The sequence below is a fragment of the Gossypium arboreum genome, chromosome 11 (genome assembly GCF_025698485.1).
Source record: "Gossypium arboreum isolate Shixiya-1 chromosome 11, ASM2569848v2, whole genome shotgun sequence".
NCBI classification, from domain to species: Eukaryota; Viridiplantae; Streptophyta; class Magnoliopsida; order Malvales; family Malvaceae; genus Gossypium; species Gossypium arboreum.
In genome coordinates this window covers 21114101-21133087 of record NC_069080.1, presented here as the reverse complement: position 1 = coordinate 21133087, position 18987 = coordinate 21114101, and the positions used below count along the sequence as shown (strand labels likewise).

Genomic DNA, 18987 nt, shown 5'->3' with positions numbered 1-18987 from the left:
TCTCCTTCCAGCACAGCCTGTGCCTCACTATTGTCGGGGTTCATTGCATCATCACAGTTAATTTTAACCCACCCTCTTACAGTTGCTTCGGATTGTTAACTTTTAACTTTTAGAAAAAATTACAAAAATATATAAAATTACTTTGATTTACAGAGAAGTGTAAAATCCCTTTTAAGAACTATTACGGGTTAAATAAATAGCGAGTTTTTCTTCTTCTTTTTTTAATTTTTTTCAAATTCAAACCGATCTGAGTTGAATTATTAATCAATAAAAATACTTTTTTATTTAAATTTAGTTATAAAAATATTTTAAAAAAACATTTTATTATCTTTTAATAATAAAACCAACCATCCAGACCAGACCTGATTTTAACCTGCCATTGCCATTGCCATCGCCACCGCCTATTTACTATAAGAATTGGACGAAGAGGTTGGGGGATGTTTTGAGTGATGTGACCAAATTAAGGCTTAAAATTTTTAGCAAATTCCATAACATAATAAATGTAATGATTTCTCTTCATATGCACAGATACCATCCAAGCTTTGTGTATATTAAACTAGCGACTTGAAGTCATATGAAGCCTACAAAATACATATTATTATTGCAGTAGTAAAGAGAATAAAATCATAACCTCAAATCTCACAGTTAAAAGTGAATAAATAAATAAATAATACTACAACAACAAAAGACCTACTTGTTAAATGGTTACTACTTGAGTGAGTTTATATGTTGTCTTTGGGGCCTACAGCAAATTTGGCTATGAAAAATCCAATAGTATCAAGTTGAGATGAGGGATCAAACCTCTGAACCAATTCCTCCTCTCCTGGTTTTAGCCATTCTCTGTATAGTATCAGTATTAGTATTAGTATTAGTATTAGTATTAGTATTAGTATAGTATATAGTATAGATCAGCATCGCCGAATACCTTTTTCAGTTGGTTAAAAAAAACAAGATCGAGTAACAAGAAATACTTACTCAACATATCCGTCTGGAAATTCACAACGACCGACAAGACCAGCTCCTCCAATTCTTGGATGCTGGAAAAGTGTGTATCATCAGACAATTAAACTAAAATTGAATCTATAACATCATTGTAATGCCAATGGTAAAACCTTATAAAAACCATCCAAATGTTAGTCAACTCTCTCTGGAGTTTTCCCACCTTAAATTTACTAAAGCCATGATGAAAATCAATAAGTTTACAATTTAATGTGTTGTGGAGAGGTTAAGTTAAATTACCTGTGGAGCTAAAGACAGGAACTTGTATGTGTCCAAAGCATATCGGACCAATGCTTCATTCTCACCAGGATTGATTGTACATCTAACAATATTTCAGTATTGAGAGGAAAAACAACAAACATCAGTTTTACCAGTAAATAACATCTAACTACCTCAATTTTAGTAAAGCCTCCAATATTAGAATAAATTCAGCCTATCAGAAATGTCTAAAAGCAACATAATACATTTATAATTTATTAAGAGAACAATAGATTTATAATTTATATAAAGAAATATAAATTTGTCAAAAGAAAGCAAACTAACGTTGAGTACACAAGGACTCCACCAGGGCGAACTAGCTGAACAGCCTGATCAAACATCCTCCTTTGATACTTCCCATGATTTCTCAATGACTCTATGGTTTCCTGTATGCCAAAGAAAAACAGCAAACAGCCAAAACAATTTTATTTGATTCAGTTAAAGGTTTTTCTTTTCTTTCTGTTTAATCAAAATAATTTAAAGAATATTAAATAGAAGAACTAAAAGTAATACAAATTATTTAACTTTTAGACGATTAAAACTGAGAAAATGAGTTTATCCAGTAGACCAGACTGTCACACCTGATTAATATAGCCCCCCCCCCCCCAAAAAAAAAAAATAATAAAAAAAACAAAAAAAAAGAAGTAGAAGCACCAAATGAGTGGCTTAATTTATGAAACAGCAGTAACTAATGCTTGCTCATGATATTCTGGAGGAAGATCAACTGGAGTAAAGTTCACCTACTTTATAACCATCTTGGTTCTCGCATTAAAAAAACTAAGCAACCATAGGGAACATTTTAGCAATCTGCTTTAAAGGTTGAAAGATAAACAAGCAAATTGTAAAAGCATATGCTCCGTTACTGAAGGACATTTGGAAGAAAGTTCCTGCAGCTAAGCATATACTAATTTACAGGTAACAACACTCCAATACCAGCATAGTTCACATAAATCAATCCCTTAAAAGGAAACAAGTCTACAGTGTATACATATACAAAATGTAGATTTTATTTTTTATTTTATTTATGTGTAACAGCTGTCTTCTCTATAGCCCAGATCTTCTAAGACTGTATAAATCATTTCTTGAGTTAAGGACATTTATTTTCGTCACTCCATTGATGCTAAGCATGTGAATGGACAGAATTTAGAAATGCAGTTATGTCATGGACATAGGTTTCATCACTAATGATTTTATGCATGGGAATGGACAGAATTTAGAGTGCAGCAAAATAACCAGGAAGAAGAACAAGTGTCAGTTTGTAACCAGTATAAACATAATATCCTACCTCTCCAGCAAATAGCCGAGGTCTCAAACCAAGAGCAGAACAAGGAGCGTCAAGAAGGACACGATCAAAGCTGTTAGGAAGGAAGCCTTTCGAATTCTCAACTCTACCACCCAGGCTTTGATTTCTCCCTGGGCCATTCCTCATTCTTCGCGTGTTCTTCCTAATGTCAGCTTTGCTGGTGTAAGTTCTCTCATTTGCTTTTTCATTGCTAACTAGAACATTGAGAATCAGAAACAAATATGTAACTCTAACCCTTCTACTCGAGCAAAACAAAAAATGGTAGAGAAAGCATTATTTAACAATGAATTGAAATTCAGAAGCTATAAATGATATAGAAAACTCATGTCTATAATTCTTAGCAAGGGACATGACTTGCATGTATTTCGTTATCTTTTCGAACAATTCCATCAGAGTCTAAATATAAGCATAAAATGCACATTTAAAGCAAATCTAGCGATAGAATTTCTGAATTTCATATAGATGAAAAAAAGTCTTAAGTAATTGACTATTTATTTGTTGTGGAAAATTTGAACTTATAACTTCACACCAGTCATTCATACTTAAGCATGTAAGCAAATTAGCCATTGTTCTGAAAATCTTACAACATTGATAATAGATTAAAGGAGTTATCACCAAAAACTTCATTTGTAGATCTAAAATATTGAGTTTACTGCAACTCAGAATATCAATAAAAGTGGTGCAAAAACTTACATGCTAAACTGAAAAAGACAATCATAATTATTGAGAATCAAACAGAAAAAAAATCAATAATCATGTCAGATAACCCAAAAGGTGGTTCAGTTTTTTCCATGGCACGGGCAAAGAAGAGACAATCCCGTCAGGAAGGATATCAAAAAGCTGTCACTCAAAAGCCTAACACCATTTCAGCAGTTGCCATTCACTCAAGGAGAGGCTCTAATGCACAAAACCAAGGTTCAGTCTGCCTTAAGATAGATCTAGTATAAATCCAATAATCTCTGAAGATAATGTTTGGAAAAGACGCATTTCCCACCTTCACCATACTCCCCACAGAAAAAGAAACAAGAAGAAAGAGGGGAAAATATATATTTTTTCACATGAACAATTGACAGAATTTACATACCATTCTCCTTGAAAGTTGTATCAGCATTTGATCCTACAATGGTAGTTGATGACACTCCATTGCCAAGAGGCCCTGAGTCAGACCTTTGATTCACAACATCATTGTTATCCTTGTTACAACACAGAGTTGTCGTATCACTTGAACCATTTCTTTTACGAACAGCTTTGAGAGCATCTAGTTTATATGTTGTTATACAAGTCAAGCCCAACTCAGCTGCCAATTTCTGAATATCAATCACCTATAAATAAAGAAATTGGAGTCCTCAAACAAAGAGATTATAGATTCTAGATTCAAATATAATAGATTATCCTAACAGTAGATTAAAGTAGAATTTTTTTTTTTCTTAGCAATCAAGTAAAAAATAATAAGGATGTGTTTCTTGTGGCATAATTTGTACTTTTAAGCCAAGTATCCTCATACAAGACCACCAGTCAATCATTAGGAATATGGAAACTGAGAAACAATTTGTTTCATATGCTTAAGTAAAATTAACTAATATGACCATTCAAGGACCCCACCATGCTTTTTTTCTCAAGGGGATTGAAAATCAAATGCCAGATGAGTTGACAAGGCAAGTCCTACAAGACAAATACAAGGAGGTTGGCTAGTCTTTGACCATTAGGGATCCTTTCATTGATAGGTTATGACTTTTTGCAAAATAAATGTTTGGTGAAAAGCGAAAAGATATCCTATCTATACGCGAAGATAGGGGGGCTCCAAGACAGATGTGGCACAAAGGAGGCTTGAGGGAGTAAGGACAAACTATGTCAGAAAGTGCTAGCTCTAGCACATAAAGCCTGGCATGATGTGACAGTCTGAAGATAATTCCTTTTTGTCACAAGCTCTATGCTTTGCCCCTAGGGTCCTTACTACAACTTCATTAAAGGGTCATAGAGATCATGGGTTCATTCCACACGTCTTCCTGATCTCTGGTAAGAACACATGTCATCTTCTTCAAGCATGGTGGAAATCAAGCATAACCAATTTAAGTAGGAGGCAAATTCAAGTTTTGAAACACTCATGAAGAAAGGATGAAGCAGAAACCAAGCAATGAACATCATATTTTCCTTAAGAAGACAACAAATATTATGACCAAAGACCAGAGGTCAAGTGAAAACAAACACATTAAACCAGTCTTTATGTACTTGAACCAATACTTTCTGAAATAAGGCACATCCTTTGAGCCTCCTTTGTATCTCACAACCACCATGACAACCCCTCATCCTCAATATAAATAGAGCACCTTCTTCTCTTTTCACCAAGCACAACATTCTCCACAAAACTTGTTGGAATTCTTTAAATTAAGCAGATTTTCTATATTAGTGCTAGGAATTTCCTTGTACTATTAGCCATAATCAAATTACTAATTTTTAGGGATAGGCTAATTTCTAGAGATTATTTCCTTTTTTATTTTTCCTGCTATTCTTTAAAAGGCTGTATTCAGATTAGAAGTAACAAGAGAGAATCATTCTTCTTCCTAAAACTTGTTCATGGTATCAAGAGCATCAGGAATCCATTTGATCCTGCTCTTTCTTCTCTTCTCTTGTTCTGTTTTTCTCTGTTAGAAACCCTACTCCCATGGGTGACACCGAAAATTTCTCTGAGACTGAGATCTCACAAATAACTCAAAATCACAGTCAAGGAATCCCACAAGGTGACCTTAACTCTTCTCTTATAATCACAAATCATCGATTAGATGGAAAAAATTTCCTGCAATGGTCACAATCTGTCCTTATGGTTCTTCGTGGCCGAGGAAAAATTGGGTACATTAATGGACAAATTCCTCGACCAGCATCAACAGACTCTGGTTATGCAACTTAGGAGCTTAACAACTCAATGGTTATGGCTTGGCTTATAAATTCGATGGAAGGTCATATAAGCCGAACATATCTTTTTTTCAAAACTGCCAAAGAAATGTGGGATGCAATCAAGGAGAATTACTCGGATCTTGGAAATACTTCCCAAGTATTCGAGATCAAATTAAAGTTGAAAGATATTCGACAAGGAACACTTGAAGTCACTCAATATTACAACAACCTAAAGATCTTATGGCAGGAGTTAGACATGTATTATGAAGTTGATTGGGGCGAGGGCTTGGAACACACCAAGTTCATGGATCATCTTAACAAAGAACGTCTCTATGAGTTCCTAGCAGGACTAAATCGTGATCTTGATGAGGTCCGAGGACGAATACTAGGTAGAACCACACTACCAACCATAGGAGAAGCATTTGCTGAAGTAAGGAGGGAAGAGAAACGGCGTCTTATTATGTTGGGAGACGCAAGAGAATTAAAACCATTGACCGTAGCTGGTCATCATCCTTCCGAGAACTCTGCTCTTATTTCAAGAGGCCCTCAATCTCAAAGGTTCAAAGATGGAATTGATTCTGGTTCAAAAAGGCCATGGTGTAGCCACTGTAATCGGGTTGGGCATACCAAGGAGAAATGCTTCAAACTCCATGGCTATCCTGAAGAAAAAAAACAGAAAGAAAACAAGGCAGCAATGATATCTACTACTGAAGAAGATGCTCAGAATGTTAGGCTAACCAAAACTCAACTTGAGGCTCTTCATAAACTACTCGGGACTCCTACAGCCAGTGGGTCACTAGCTATTCAGGGTACTGCTTTAAATACTACACACGAACCTATCACAACTTCCTGGATACTAGACTCGGGTGCATCCGACCACATGACAGGTAATCTAAGTTTGTTTCACACCTATTTACCTTGTCATGATCACTCTCGGATTCGCATAGCTGATGGATCTTACTCGCCGGTGGCAGAAAATTTTTCCCTTGATAAAGTTTTACATGTTCCAAATCTTTCCTGTAATTTACTCTCAATTAGCAAGCTTACCAAGGATGAAAAAGTACTTGCTGAATTTTCTGCTTTCGGTTGTGTGGTTCAGGAACAGGAATCGGGGAAGATAATTGGCACTGCAAAAGTTAATGATGGCTTATATGTTTGGAACAAAAACAGTTCAAAAGAAGGGATGGCCTTATCTACATCAAAAGACGATTCTATCATGCTATGGCATCGTAGACTAGGACACCCGAATTTCATGTACTTGAAGAAACTGTTTCCTCTACTATTTCTAAATGAGAAAATTAGTTCATTGAACTGTGAAGTTTGCCAACTGTCTAAACACACTTGTGTCCCTTATCCTTTGAAACCTTATGTTCAATCTCAACCTTTCTCTTTAATTCACAGCGATCTATGGGGAGCCAGCCGAGTAAAAAACATCACAGGGGCTAGGTGGTTCATAACTTTCATTGATAACCACACTAGAGTTTGTTGGGACTATCTCCTTAAAGAAAAATCCGAAATCTCTAGAGTCTTCAAAAATTTTCATTCAATGATTCAAACTCAGTTCAATTCAAATATTCACACCCTTAGAACTGATAATGGGAGAGAGTACTTTAATTCTATCCTAAGTCCTTATCTTTCTGAGCAAGGAATCATATATCAAAGTTCTTGTCCTGACACCCCTCAACAAAACGGGGTTTCCGAGAGGAAAAACAGTCACCTTGTAGCCGTGGCTCGTGCCCTTATGTTTACTATGGGTGTACCAAAGTATTTATGGGGAGAAGCTGTCCTCACTGCTTGTTATCTTATAAACCGACTCCCATCAAAGGTATTAAACTTTCAAACACCTTTACATACTTTTCAAAAAAATTTTCCCTTGTTTCGTGTTCCTAATCTCCCAACCAAAACATTTGGTTGCAAAGCATTTGTCCACAACCATCAACCTAACCGATCTAAACTTGATCCTAGAGCTCACACTTGTGTCTTTATTGGTTACTCACCTGCACAAAAAGGGTACAAGTGCTACTCTCCAACCTTGCACCGGATGTTTGTGTCCCTTGATGTTACTTTCTTCGAAAACGAGCCATATTTTTCAGCCTCTCATCTTCAGGGGGAGATACTTAGTGAAGATGAGACCTTGAGCAATCTTCTCATTATACCTCAAGACTCTATCAGCCCTACCACCACTATAAAACCTGCTGAAAATCCTACAGCCACTGTTATTCCTGTTTTGGAACCTGTCAGCCCTACCACAACTACAAAACCTGCTGAAAATCCTACAGCCACTGTTACTCCTGTTTTGGAACCTGTTTTTCCTATCTCCACTGTTCAGCAACAAGAAACAAGGGTGATTAATCATACTAATGAAGAAAAACAGCCCACTCATTCTGAAAAACAACAAGGAAAAACTCAGGGACTTCGTGTATACTCTCGGAGACATCAGCTGCCTGAGACCGAAACAGCAGTGCCTATGCCATCTTTACCCAAGGACTGTCCTGAGGAAGAAGTTTCACCTCCTTCATCTTCCATCCATCTTCCAATTGCAGTAAGAAAGGGCACTAGGAGCTGCACTCAACATCCCATTTCTCGGTTTGTATCCTATGGAAACTTGTCTAAATCCTACAATGCCTTTGTTTCTAATGTTGACTCTGTAGAAACTCCAAAGAACATAGACAAGACTCCTATGGAACCCAACCTTAAATTAGGAACTGATAAGGATGGAGAAGAAGTAGACAGGGGAGATATCAACGGAGAAACATTTGGAAGCTGCCTACAGGATATTGAGATATTTAAAAGGGACTCCTGGTAAGGGGTTGCATTTCAAGAAAAATGTTCGAAGAAATTATGGGCAAGCTGGGTTTGATTCACATCTACACTCCAGCTTGAGGGGGAGTGTTGGAATTCCTTAAATTAAGCAGATTTTCTACATTAGTGCTAGGAATTTCCTTGTACTATTAGCCATAATCAAATTACTAATTTTTAGGGATAGGCTAATTTCTAGAGATTATTTCCTTTTTTATTTTTCCTGCTATTCTTTAAAAGGCTGTATTCAGATTAGAAGTAACAAGAGAGAATCATTCTTCTTCCTAAAACTTGTTCAAAACTCCTTTCTTTCCTGAGAAATAAGCTCCCAGTTCCACCGACTGATTTAATCATAGGAGGAGGTCTCACCAGACAAACAGTCTACTCAAGTGACATTGAGTTTCAGTTACCAAGGGAAAAAAACATAAATAATAGGCATGTTGAAAATTAACAGCTAGAATACCTAGCAGAAAAAGTCTAAGCCATAAGAAACAGTATAACTAGAATGACTTTCTAAGAGAATGATTAATTCTTACCTTTAATTGGTTGGTCCAGTTTGATTTTAAAACACTGCTCTAAGTCTCAGAAAGGTAACCACGAAGTAACATGCTTATGTAAGTATCAGTTATGCAAATGATGTTAACAGCATTGGTATGCAAACTATAGTGTATGAGAAGAATCAACTATGATTACACTGATGAAACCCAACAAAGAGTATATAATTTATGCAGCCTCTTTTCAAGAAAACAGCATAAGTCATTTGTTTACAACATCAACAGCCAATCAATCAAGCAAACCTATTAAACTATACAGTCACATGTAAAAATCTAGATGATAATCAACTAATTCATTTAGAATAAGATTTTCACCTTATTATGAGATCTATCTGCTGCAATCACCTCCCCTTCATCCTTCATAAGTATAGCAATTGCAGTTGTCTTCCCTCCTGGAGCTGCACACATGTCTAGTATCCGCTCACCTTTCTGAGGATCTGAGACAAAAAAAGACCACACACACAATGACCATGTTTGGCAAAAAGTTCACAATTCAGCATATATGTGAAGAATTCCTCAAGCAAAGAATACTTAAGACAAAAGAGAAACCAGTCAATCTTTTTTAGAGGGAAAAGATTGAAACAAAAGTAGACAGATTTTCCAATTTCCAAAGATTATATCTACACACCTTTAAGAAATATATTTCAGCCAAAGAAGAAAAAGGGGCAACCAAGCACTTAATATAAACAATAGAAGCCATGGTAGCAGCTGCCAACAACCATCCATACTACTACACCTTTGAATAGCTAAAAGGAGTAATGAGGTTTGACTCCCTTCAATATCTACAATATTGCCTTTGTCGGAATACTTGAGGTCACAAAAGCTGGTGCAGACAAGCACAACTCAAACCTACCATAGAAGGTGACTTCAGGAACTCCTAGTTGGAAAATCTAGGACCTATAAATCAGAGACATCTTTAATGTTTCTATTATTAATAGTTCTTCCTTGTCCATCCAAAAAGCATAAAACTTTTTCTTTTCCAGTCAGAAAAATTCCACCCCCGTGGTGGTCTATAATAATTGGAAAGCAGTAGTGTTTATGGAGGATATTGAACTTTCGGTCATAAGAGGAAACCATTTTCATTTTGGGAGGATTGTGAACCTTTTTTGGTAAGCATCATTCAAAATAATAATTTAAAATATTGGTTTACTAACTCTAATTGCATGTTAGCTAGCATTAGTGATGATCTTGAAACTTCAACCTTTGTGATGAATAATCACCATGCTCTTCTGATTTGAAAACTTCAGTAGTTTTGGCTTATTAAAAAGTAAACAATACCAGAACCTCAATCAAGAATAAAAAAATGGACACTTGATATAAAATTAAAAAAAGATATATAGAAATCCTCAAACCCAATGAAGAAGAGTCAGATTTCAAGACACTTAAAGCATGTTTTATTCAGTCATAGGAATCAGCTCGCAGTAGCTGGGAACAGACAATGGGCTGCTAAAAAATTATCAAATATAGCCTACCAGAATTGGTACCCGATAACTTGTTAAAGCCTTGGTTCCAGGACCAAGGTCTGAGATTCAAACCTCTAGAATACCTTGGCACTTGAACTGGCAACAAAAATAAGAACACCTCAACTTACTGCATTCAATCCCACTTCATTATCACAATAACAGATTAACATCCACCATAATGTTCTTCAGTGCCTAATTTAAGTTCCAGGACCAGAAAACATTTACAAAGCACTACGTAATAGTTCTCTATTAAAGATATTGCAAAAGAGAATTGAGAAAAATGAAGAAACTAGCATAGAGATATATAACATGGCATAGCTTAAAAACAAAGAATACTAGACAAGAAAGTGAACTTGTAAATAAGCCAAAAAAGAAAGGAAAAGGATTAGGAGGTAGATACCAAGAGCATGAGCAGCAATAATGCTCGGCAGGTTTTGAAGAAATATTTCCCCCTCAAGAACATCTGTGGAAACAAAAGATAATAACAAGAGCAATCCAAAATTTCAGAAAACATCATCCAGAACTTAACATAATTCCATAAGTCCATTCAAGCATTTTCATATGTTTTCAATGAGGGATGAATTATACCATAAAATGAGGGCAACTTAAATACTCGATTATTCATATCAACAGCAATTCCTTGAGAAGCACGGAAGATCCCGGCTCTTGACAACATTGTTGTTCCTTGACCAATGTATAATCCATTTCGCTCAAAGTGATAGGGATCTGCAGTGTATCATAGCATATAATTCAAGAAACTTTAGCTATTTCACAGCACTAGAAGATACATGCAGTCAAATATAAACCATATATACAAGAAATGCTATATAAGGTAACACACATGTTTAATCAAACTAATTACATAGTCTTTGGGTTCAATATGATGATCAGAAAAATAAAATGATTCAGGATTTAATTTCTCATTTGCAAAATATGAGAAGCCCCCATCAAAAGTGCGGCGAATTGCGCTTGGCTTTACCTTGCTTTCTCTTCTTATACCCAAATACCCTTTTTTCCTAATATTTACTTCAGATTAGGTTATATTACACTTTAGTCTAGAGAAATGGATTGCAATTGATGCAGATACATCATTCCTTGCGACCAGGTAGTGTCATTATTTTTCCTTGCATCCAGTCTTAAAGCCTTATATCTCTTTCTTTTTCCAAAACACCTAAAATTTGTAGCATCAACATCTTGACCCTCTTTTGAGATGCATTAAGAAAAGACAACAGAGTAGTTTAACTAAATATCTAACAAGATCAATCATACACATCTGTTCTAAAAGCCACCTAAAATTAATCCTTCCAATCTACATATTTACAAAACAAGATCAACTAATTTTTTTTTTAAAAAAGGTGAGAGATAATAATAAGACAATAATATTCTTAATTTGTTAAAATAAATCCTAAATCTATGTAGCATCCAATTGCTGAAAACCAAAGGATCAAAATGGTGAAGCATTGATATTAAAGCAAAATATATACTACTTACCGGTTGGCAGTCCCTGCAGAACAGTCCCACGTGTTATACCAAGTCCCCATCCGCCGTCAGGAAAAGGCTGCTCCACAGCAACTGAAACTGCAACTAGATCCCCTTCTTCAACATGAGAACTGCAGGCCATTATACCTGGAACATATACCTACAGATAAACAAAGACGAGAAAACAAAGGATGAATTTTTAAGTCAACTATGAGTACTAGCAACACAATATTCTACAAATCCCTCTGGAATCCCTAAGATAAGTTGTTGATAACTTTTAAAGAGAAAAGATAAACCCTCAATTTTTAACTAATACACAAAGAACCAAATGCAGAGCTTTCATGCAAAATACAAAGAAACTCATTAATTCCAAATTTAAATGACAGATAAAAATGAATAAAACTTTAGCTCTTAATTACACATTAGAGGGAACACGCTGTACCTGAGCACCTCGAAGAACTGCTTCAGCACATTTCCTACTAACAAGCACCTCCTTAGGTGGTTTGTCGGGCGAATAACCATAGTCAATTTCATGTGGTCCAGAACCCTTAACAAATACAACATATTCTAAACCTGGTATCTGACACTTAGTGATGGACTCATTTTGTAAGCTCGATTGCTTCTCAACCATATCCAAGTCAATATCATTACTTGCTTTATTCTCTTTCCAATTTATGCCTACAACATCATTTTGAGGCCCCGATTTTCTCATGATTTCCTGAAGTTTCTCAATGACAGCATCACTTGTTGACTTGAGAGTGTTCACCCGAATGCAAGAATAGCAAGACGGCCGCCTAATCAATAACCAATAATGGCATAACCAAAAAAAAAAAGAATGAAAGACAACATGAAAAATCAATGGACTATGTTTTCATCCATTTAAAAGCTTTCTTTTGCTAAATGCCTTTTGCCCTTGAAATCCCATTAAAAAATAAGCAAAAGCATATAGTAAGAGGCAACGTCAGAGTATTAGGTACAGCACCACCGAGATAGAAGTATATATATAAAGAAAAGAGTATTGGCTTAACAAGCAAAAATGAAGGAAGCCAAGGAGTAAATGAGGTGCTAAGCTTATAGGTTATTTATTGATGAGAAAGAACGTACGTTAAGGCTTTAGAGATTTGAGCAAAATGGAGAGACCCGTATGCTTTGATGAAGTAATCTTCGACTTGAGGGTTCCATCGCAATATGGGATTATAACTGTAACGCGCTGATGCTGCATTCAGCTGTATCTACATAAATAAAAAAATCAGAGCATTCCTTCATATATATAAAAAAAATGGATTGATTTAGAATCGTATAGTTAGAAAGAGAGTATGGGTGCCTGCCTCAGCCTCAGCTTCAGCCTGGGGAGTCATGTTTTGGAGGGTGAGAAAGGTTTGACGGAAAGCTGCAAGTAAATCCCTCCTTTTCTTCCTCATTCAATGAACGAACCAACGTTATACCAACTTTTAGTCGACACTAAAGAGAGAATGAAAAGAGTAGAGGTGGGCTCGCCCTACCCACTTTCCAATATCTGCAAACTCAGCCCGAGCAGAGCTGGTTTGATTTTCTGGAAAGGCCCATATCCTTTGATGAAGCAATTGGGTCATCCTAAGCATGTAGTTTAAGATAGGGATGTACTTGTGTGAGAGTCATCTATAAACTTTGAGCCAATCAAGGTGAAGGAGATGATTGGAAGCAGACAGCTGAGACGGTAAATGGGCAATCACTTAAGAACCACTCTACCTAGATTTCTATCTCTAAAATAGAAAATAAAAGTAAAATCATGCAAAACAATATGTAACGATTGAGTGATTAGTTTAAATATTAATACTTACATATACCATAGGACATAATCAAAGGAAGTTACCTAAATAAAAAATTTATTTTTTGCTTTCCAAAAAAAAAATCTTGAAACAATATTTGTGAATGAACAATCCTTCATCATTAAATCAAATACTAAATTTCAATTGAACGGTTAATTTAAAAAGTTTAAACAAAAAAGAAAAGAATCATCCTTCATTACTATTATTTACATGGATAGGTTGTTAGTTGCATGAGATTCAAAACAACGCATATATCATTCGGTTGTATTTGGTTTTAGGTGTAATTTATTGTAATTATTCGTGTTTGATATATTTAGATAATTATTGTAATTAGTTAGCTTCTTTGAATCAAGTATAAATAAACAACTCAATAATATGGATATATAGGAATTATGGTAATTATGTGGGTAACTATAAACAATTATACTCAAATTGAATTGTTTTATGGCTTTCCAAGCATACACATATATGCTTTAAGCTTAAAAGTATTTTTTATACAATAATAATATTATTCTAATTTTGATACCTATGTTTATTTTTAAAATATAACTATTCTATTAATCTCATTTAAATAATATAATTTTTTATTTATGAGAAATAATTTTATATGTATTTTGACCTACATGATTTTAATATAAATTATTTATATTAATTTTCAATTAATTACATAATTTTTATTATTAATTATTTATACTTGGCAAATGAGTAATTGTAACGACCCTATTTGTAGCGATATTAGAAAATTTGATTTGGGACTAGATTTATTGAATTGAGTTAATAAATTATTAAAATAGAATAATTACGAGTCAAATACGAATCGAGAAGGTCAAGTTATTAAGTGTTATTGAATTAAATCAGTTAATAAAATAATACAAAGACTAAATTGATTAGTGACTAAAATGAAACGAAATTGATTATAAATTGACAAGTGCCTTAAATGGCAATTAAGCAAAGATTATATTAGCAAATTGACCATTAGTAAATTATGATATCAAATTAATTATCAATGTCATCACTTTCCACTAAATAATATTTTACCTATAGATCATTTGATTAGTAATTAATTAGGTTGATTAATTAACAAAATTACATTGTTAATTAAAGTGTATATATATGCATGTTAAGTCGGGGGAGAGAAAAAACATTTGTTTTCATATTTTCTTCTCTGCAAACCGATTGGAAAAGTAAACAATGAGCAACACTCATCTTCTCCGTTCGGTCATTAATCTAATAAGCTAAGACGATGTCAAGACGTCGAAAAACAAAAAATCCAAAGCTGTTTACAAATAGATATGTTGGTTTGTACTCTCACAATTTGAGTTCGTTAGATAAAATATTATATATATATATATATATGTTTGATTCATTAAATGTTCTGAAATGGTAATCTAATTGTTGGGGATCGACCCGCATAAACAAAAGATAGTAAAAGTAGAGAAGAATGAACAAAAGTATTTACACGGAAAACCTTCACTGAGGGATAAAAAACCACAGGCAAAGAAAACTTCAACTTTTTGTTTAGCATCAAACAAACAAAGAGTATAATGATGGAGAGTATTCAACCCGAACACAGGGCAAATCCCAAAAGAAACCCAAATATCCCAAATTCAAAATCTCTCCCGAAAAACTCTTTAACAATTCTCACACAAGAGATATATAACACAAATCTAATTCTCTAAATCTGATTCTACTAAACAGGGTTCCAAAGGCCCTTTAAATGGGCTTGGGATGTGGATCTAATATAACTAAATATCCTTGTAGGAAATAGAGTTTGATTGGGAGAATGAGTCCCGTTGAGAGTAAAAAAACGTGGTTGTATTTGAGCAGAAAACATCGTTTCGTCATGACGTGGCCTACCTACTCGTCACGACGTCGCAACCTTGCTTGGCTACCAAGGGTGTCGCATTGTCCTAACGTCGTGTGGCTTTTTGCTTCTTCGATTCTCATCTTAAGTGCCTACAGCGTATCTGGTAAATGTAAGGCACATCCCACAAATCTCCACATTGACTTATATTTATCATGCTTCATTTGCCAAAGCCAACTATGGGCCTATCTCAAACTTTGCAGGATTCTAACCAAGTTCAAGATCTACTTGAAGTTTGAAACTAGAAGGCTTCTAGTCTTTTTCTTGTGCACTGCTAAATCGAAACTGACTTATTTTTTCATCTCGTGAATGTAGTGCTTTATTTTTCTAACTCTTGCACACGAAAGAGAACCTCTCTTGTCCAGAACGGTCATACCTTTTTCGCTTGAATGACCAAGTCGTTTATGCCTCAATTGAGTCGAATCTAACTCTTTAACCAATAAGGAACTTGCAGTTTTATCATTTATCGTTGATCCTTGCAGAATACAAAGATTGTCATTCTTTTGACCTCTCATCAAAACGAGAGCACCACGAGACACTTTAATGTCGCTTGACTCGATGTTGATTCTACAACCCTGTAAGTCCAAATTTCTCAATGAGATGAGATTTCTCTTTAAATTAGGAACATGCTTGGCATCTAATAGTGTCCTGATTGTCTTGTTGTGCATCTTAATTTGAATGACACCAATACCAATAACCTTACAGGATGAGCCATTCCCCATATGTACAACTCCACCTTTAACTAAACTGTATGTGGAGAACTAGTCTCTTTTGGGACACATGTGAGAAGAACACCCCGAATCTTGGACCCACTCGGACGTAAGTTTGGAGCTTTCACTCGTTGACACCAATAAGAAATCATCACCTTTTTCTACAGCCATAGTAGCATTGGCTACCTCAGCATTTTGCTATTCATCCTCGCCGCTCTCCGCAGCCCTCCTATTTTTATTTCTCAAACTATAACATTATGCCTTTATGTGACCCAGCTTTTTGCAGTACTTGCATCTCTTATCATGGTTACTCGATTTTGACCTTAATTTACACTATTGCATGCCTTAACCAACTAAAATCGAGGCTTTTTTTATCAGATCTGCTGCTTGAACCTAATTCATTGTCGAGTTTTTCCTTACTCGACAAATTTCCCTTTACATCCTCAAATGACAGTCTACCTCTACCATAAATTAGGGTCTCCATGAAAGATTTATACTTAGAGGGCAAAGAGCACAACAATAACATAGCTTGATCTTCATTATTTATATTAACCTCAACGTTCTTTAGGTCATTCAAAAGTGTAATGAACTCACTAATGTGAACCCTAGTGGACATTCTTTTGTCCATACGAAACGTGTACAAGTGTTGCTTCAACACCAATTGGTTGGCCAATAATTTTTTCTTATAAAGGGTTTCTAAATTCATCCATAAAGCAACCGCTGTTTTTTTTATGAGTACTTCCTATAGTACATTATTCGTGAGGCATAATTGAATCCTGGATAGAGTTTTTTCATCAAGCTCTTCCTATTTTGATTTTTTCATACCTTCGAGCTTTTTACCAATAACGACCTTTAAACCATTCTAAACTAGAAGTGTTGTCATCCAAACCTACCATAAACTGAAGTTTGTGATCCTATCAAACTTCTCAATATCAAATCTAATTGTTGCCATCCTAAATGAGTTAATTTGTGAAAGCTGAACCAAGCTCTGATACCAATTTGTTAGGGATTGATCCGAATGAGCAATAAGATAGTAAAAGTAGAGATGAATGAACACAAATATTTACATGGAAAACCCTCGCCGAGGGATAAAAAACCATGGGCAAATGAGGCTTCAGCTTTTCACTAAGCAACAAATAAAAACTATAACGATGGAAAGTATTCAACCCGAACACAAAGAACAAATCCCTAAAAAAAACTAAATATGCTAACTACAAAAGCTCTCCCTAAAAACTCTTTAACAAATCTCACACAAGAGATATATAATGCAAATCTGATTCTACTAAACAGGGTTCAAAAGGTCTTTTAAATAGTCTTGGGACATGGGTCCAATATAACTAAAATGTCCTTATAGGAAATAGAGTTTGATTGGGAGAATAAGTCATGTTGAGAGTAAAAAAACGTGGTTGTATTTGAGCAAAAAACATCGCCTCGTTGTGACATGGCCTACCTACTCATCATGACATCGCAACCTTGCTTGGCTACCAAGGGCGTCGCATGGCTTTTTTCTCCTTTTCGATTTCTCATCTTAAGTGCATACAACGTGTTTGATAAATGCAAGGCACATTTCACATTAATAATGTAAAATACTCGAAAGGTACGTATATACATGATTATGTGAGTAGTGATCATTTGGTTGGTTGAATACATGTATTTATGCTTGTTGATGAAATATGATTAATAACAATGATAATTGCCTTATTAACGTTGTCGAATAGAGTCACAGATATAGTTGGCATGCCATAGGGTCTGTTTTGATAGGTGGGAGATTTAGCCCTATGTGTGTACATATGAGACAATTCTCTAATACCCTAGGGGTCGAAAACATATCATCTGCTCAAATACCCTAAGGGTACAAGCATATTCAAGTGTGGTAAGTGGAATTGGTGTATTTATGCCTAATTAGCACTTTAGTGCGTATTTGGTGTAAAGGTAAATTGATCTGAATATCCGTCATTTTATTCGATTTGGTTAATAAGTATTAAATCATGACGTGTTAAATATATATTGAATTGAAGTGGATGTTAGTATAAATATAGGTCGGCATTGACAAAAAAAATACACTTATATCAAAAATATATATTTTATTAGCCAAACACATAATGGAAAATTAAAATCTTTATAATCATAAAACTTGGAATTACAACCCTAATATCTACAATTTCCACTCATTTCTAGATTATTTCCAAATATATCATTAATGTTAAATTTATTTATATTTTTATGAAAATATTATTATAAAATTATTAATTGAACCGTATTTTTATTCATACTAATCGTGTTAATAATTGCACATGTGCTTTGGTCATTTAGTAGGTTTTATTATAACAATGGTGAATGAGATTTTTATTATGTGTAATAATTATTTTTAAAGTAGTATTAATTCTATATAAAATTTGATAATTTAACCTGAAATAATTTAATAAATGATTTTATATAAATTTTAGCACATTTATACTGCAATATCATATTATGCCACATATTATATTATATTTAAACTATTTTAATCATATATATTTATAATATATTTGAACTTTTGAATTGATATTATAGGTAAGATAATCAAGATTGTATTAATGGATGTACAGTTGTTTTATATTGGTACATACGGATACTAGTATGCTTTGTTGTACCATTTTGAATATATCAATACTTTTAGATGTTTTAAAATTTAAAATATTAAAATCTTATACCAATCAATATGAGTTAGTATGTACTAGTACAAATCAAAATACACCGATACAACAGATGAAATTTAAATTAGAACGAAATTAAATTTTGTTATTTCAATTTATTACCAGAACAAGACGTTTCAAATCATACAGAATTAACTTCTTTGATTAAGAGTGAATAAGTCA

General features: G+C 34.4%; 1 protein-coding gene across 3 annotated transcripts; it reads right to left on the bottom strand.

Moving 5' to 3' along the window:
• Positions 1–529: 529 nt before the first annotated feature.
• On the bottom strand, positions 530–13365 carry LOC108473931 (rRNA (cytosine-C(5))-methyltransferase NOP2C). Of its 3 annotated transcripts, none has more exons than XM_017775756.2 (13): positions 13076–13365; positions 12852–12973; positions 12190–12541; positions 11760–11907; positions 10857–10994; positions 10669–10731; positions 9121–9242; positions 3645–3882; positions 2543–2754; positions 1543–1643; positions 1240–1321; positions 976–1037; positions 530–840 (listed from the first exon to the last, which is right to left on the bottom strand). In XM_017775756.2, the coding sequence occupies exons 1-13, from the start codon at positions 13166–13168 to the stop codon at positions 723–725; spliced, it is 1851 nt and encodes a 616-aa protein (XP_017631245.1). In that variant the 5' UTR covers positions 13169–13365; the 3' UTR covers positions 530–722. The 3 variants fall into 3 exon arrangements, with proteins under 3 accessions (XP_017631245.1, XP_017631244.1, XP_017631246.1); XM_017775755.2 differs by having other exon boundaries at positions 12852–12979; positions 13076–13362; XM_017775757.2 differs by lacking the exon at positions 13076–13365 and having other exon boundaries at positions 12190–12498; positions 12852–12975.
• Between the last annotated feature and the right edge of the window lie 5622 nt (positions 13366–18987).

Bases quoted from the DNA above. Each gene is read 5' to 3' on its own strand.
- LOC108473931 (XM_017775755.2), bottom strand. From the start codon at position 13,168: ATGAGGAAGAAAAGGAGGGATTTACTTGCAGCTTTCCGTCAAACCTTT. The intron at 12,980-13,075 runs GCAGGCACCCAT...TTATTTATGTAG, and splicing joins AGGCTGAAGCTGAGGCTGAG to ATACAGCTGAATGCAGCATC. The intron at 2,755-3,644 runs GTATGTAAATTC...TCAATGTTCTAG, and splicing joins TACAACTTTCAAGGAGAATG to TTAGCAATGAAAAAGCAAAT.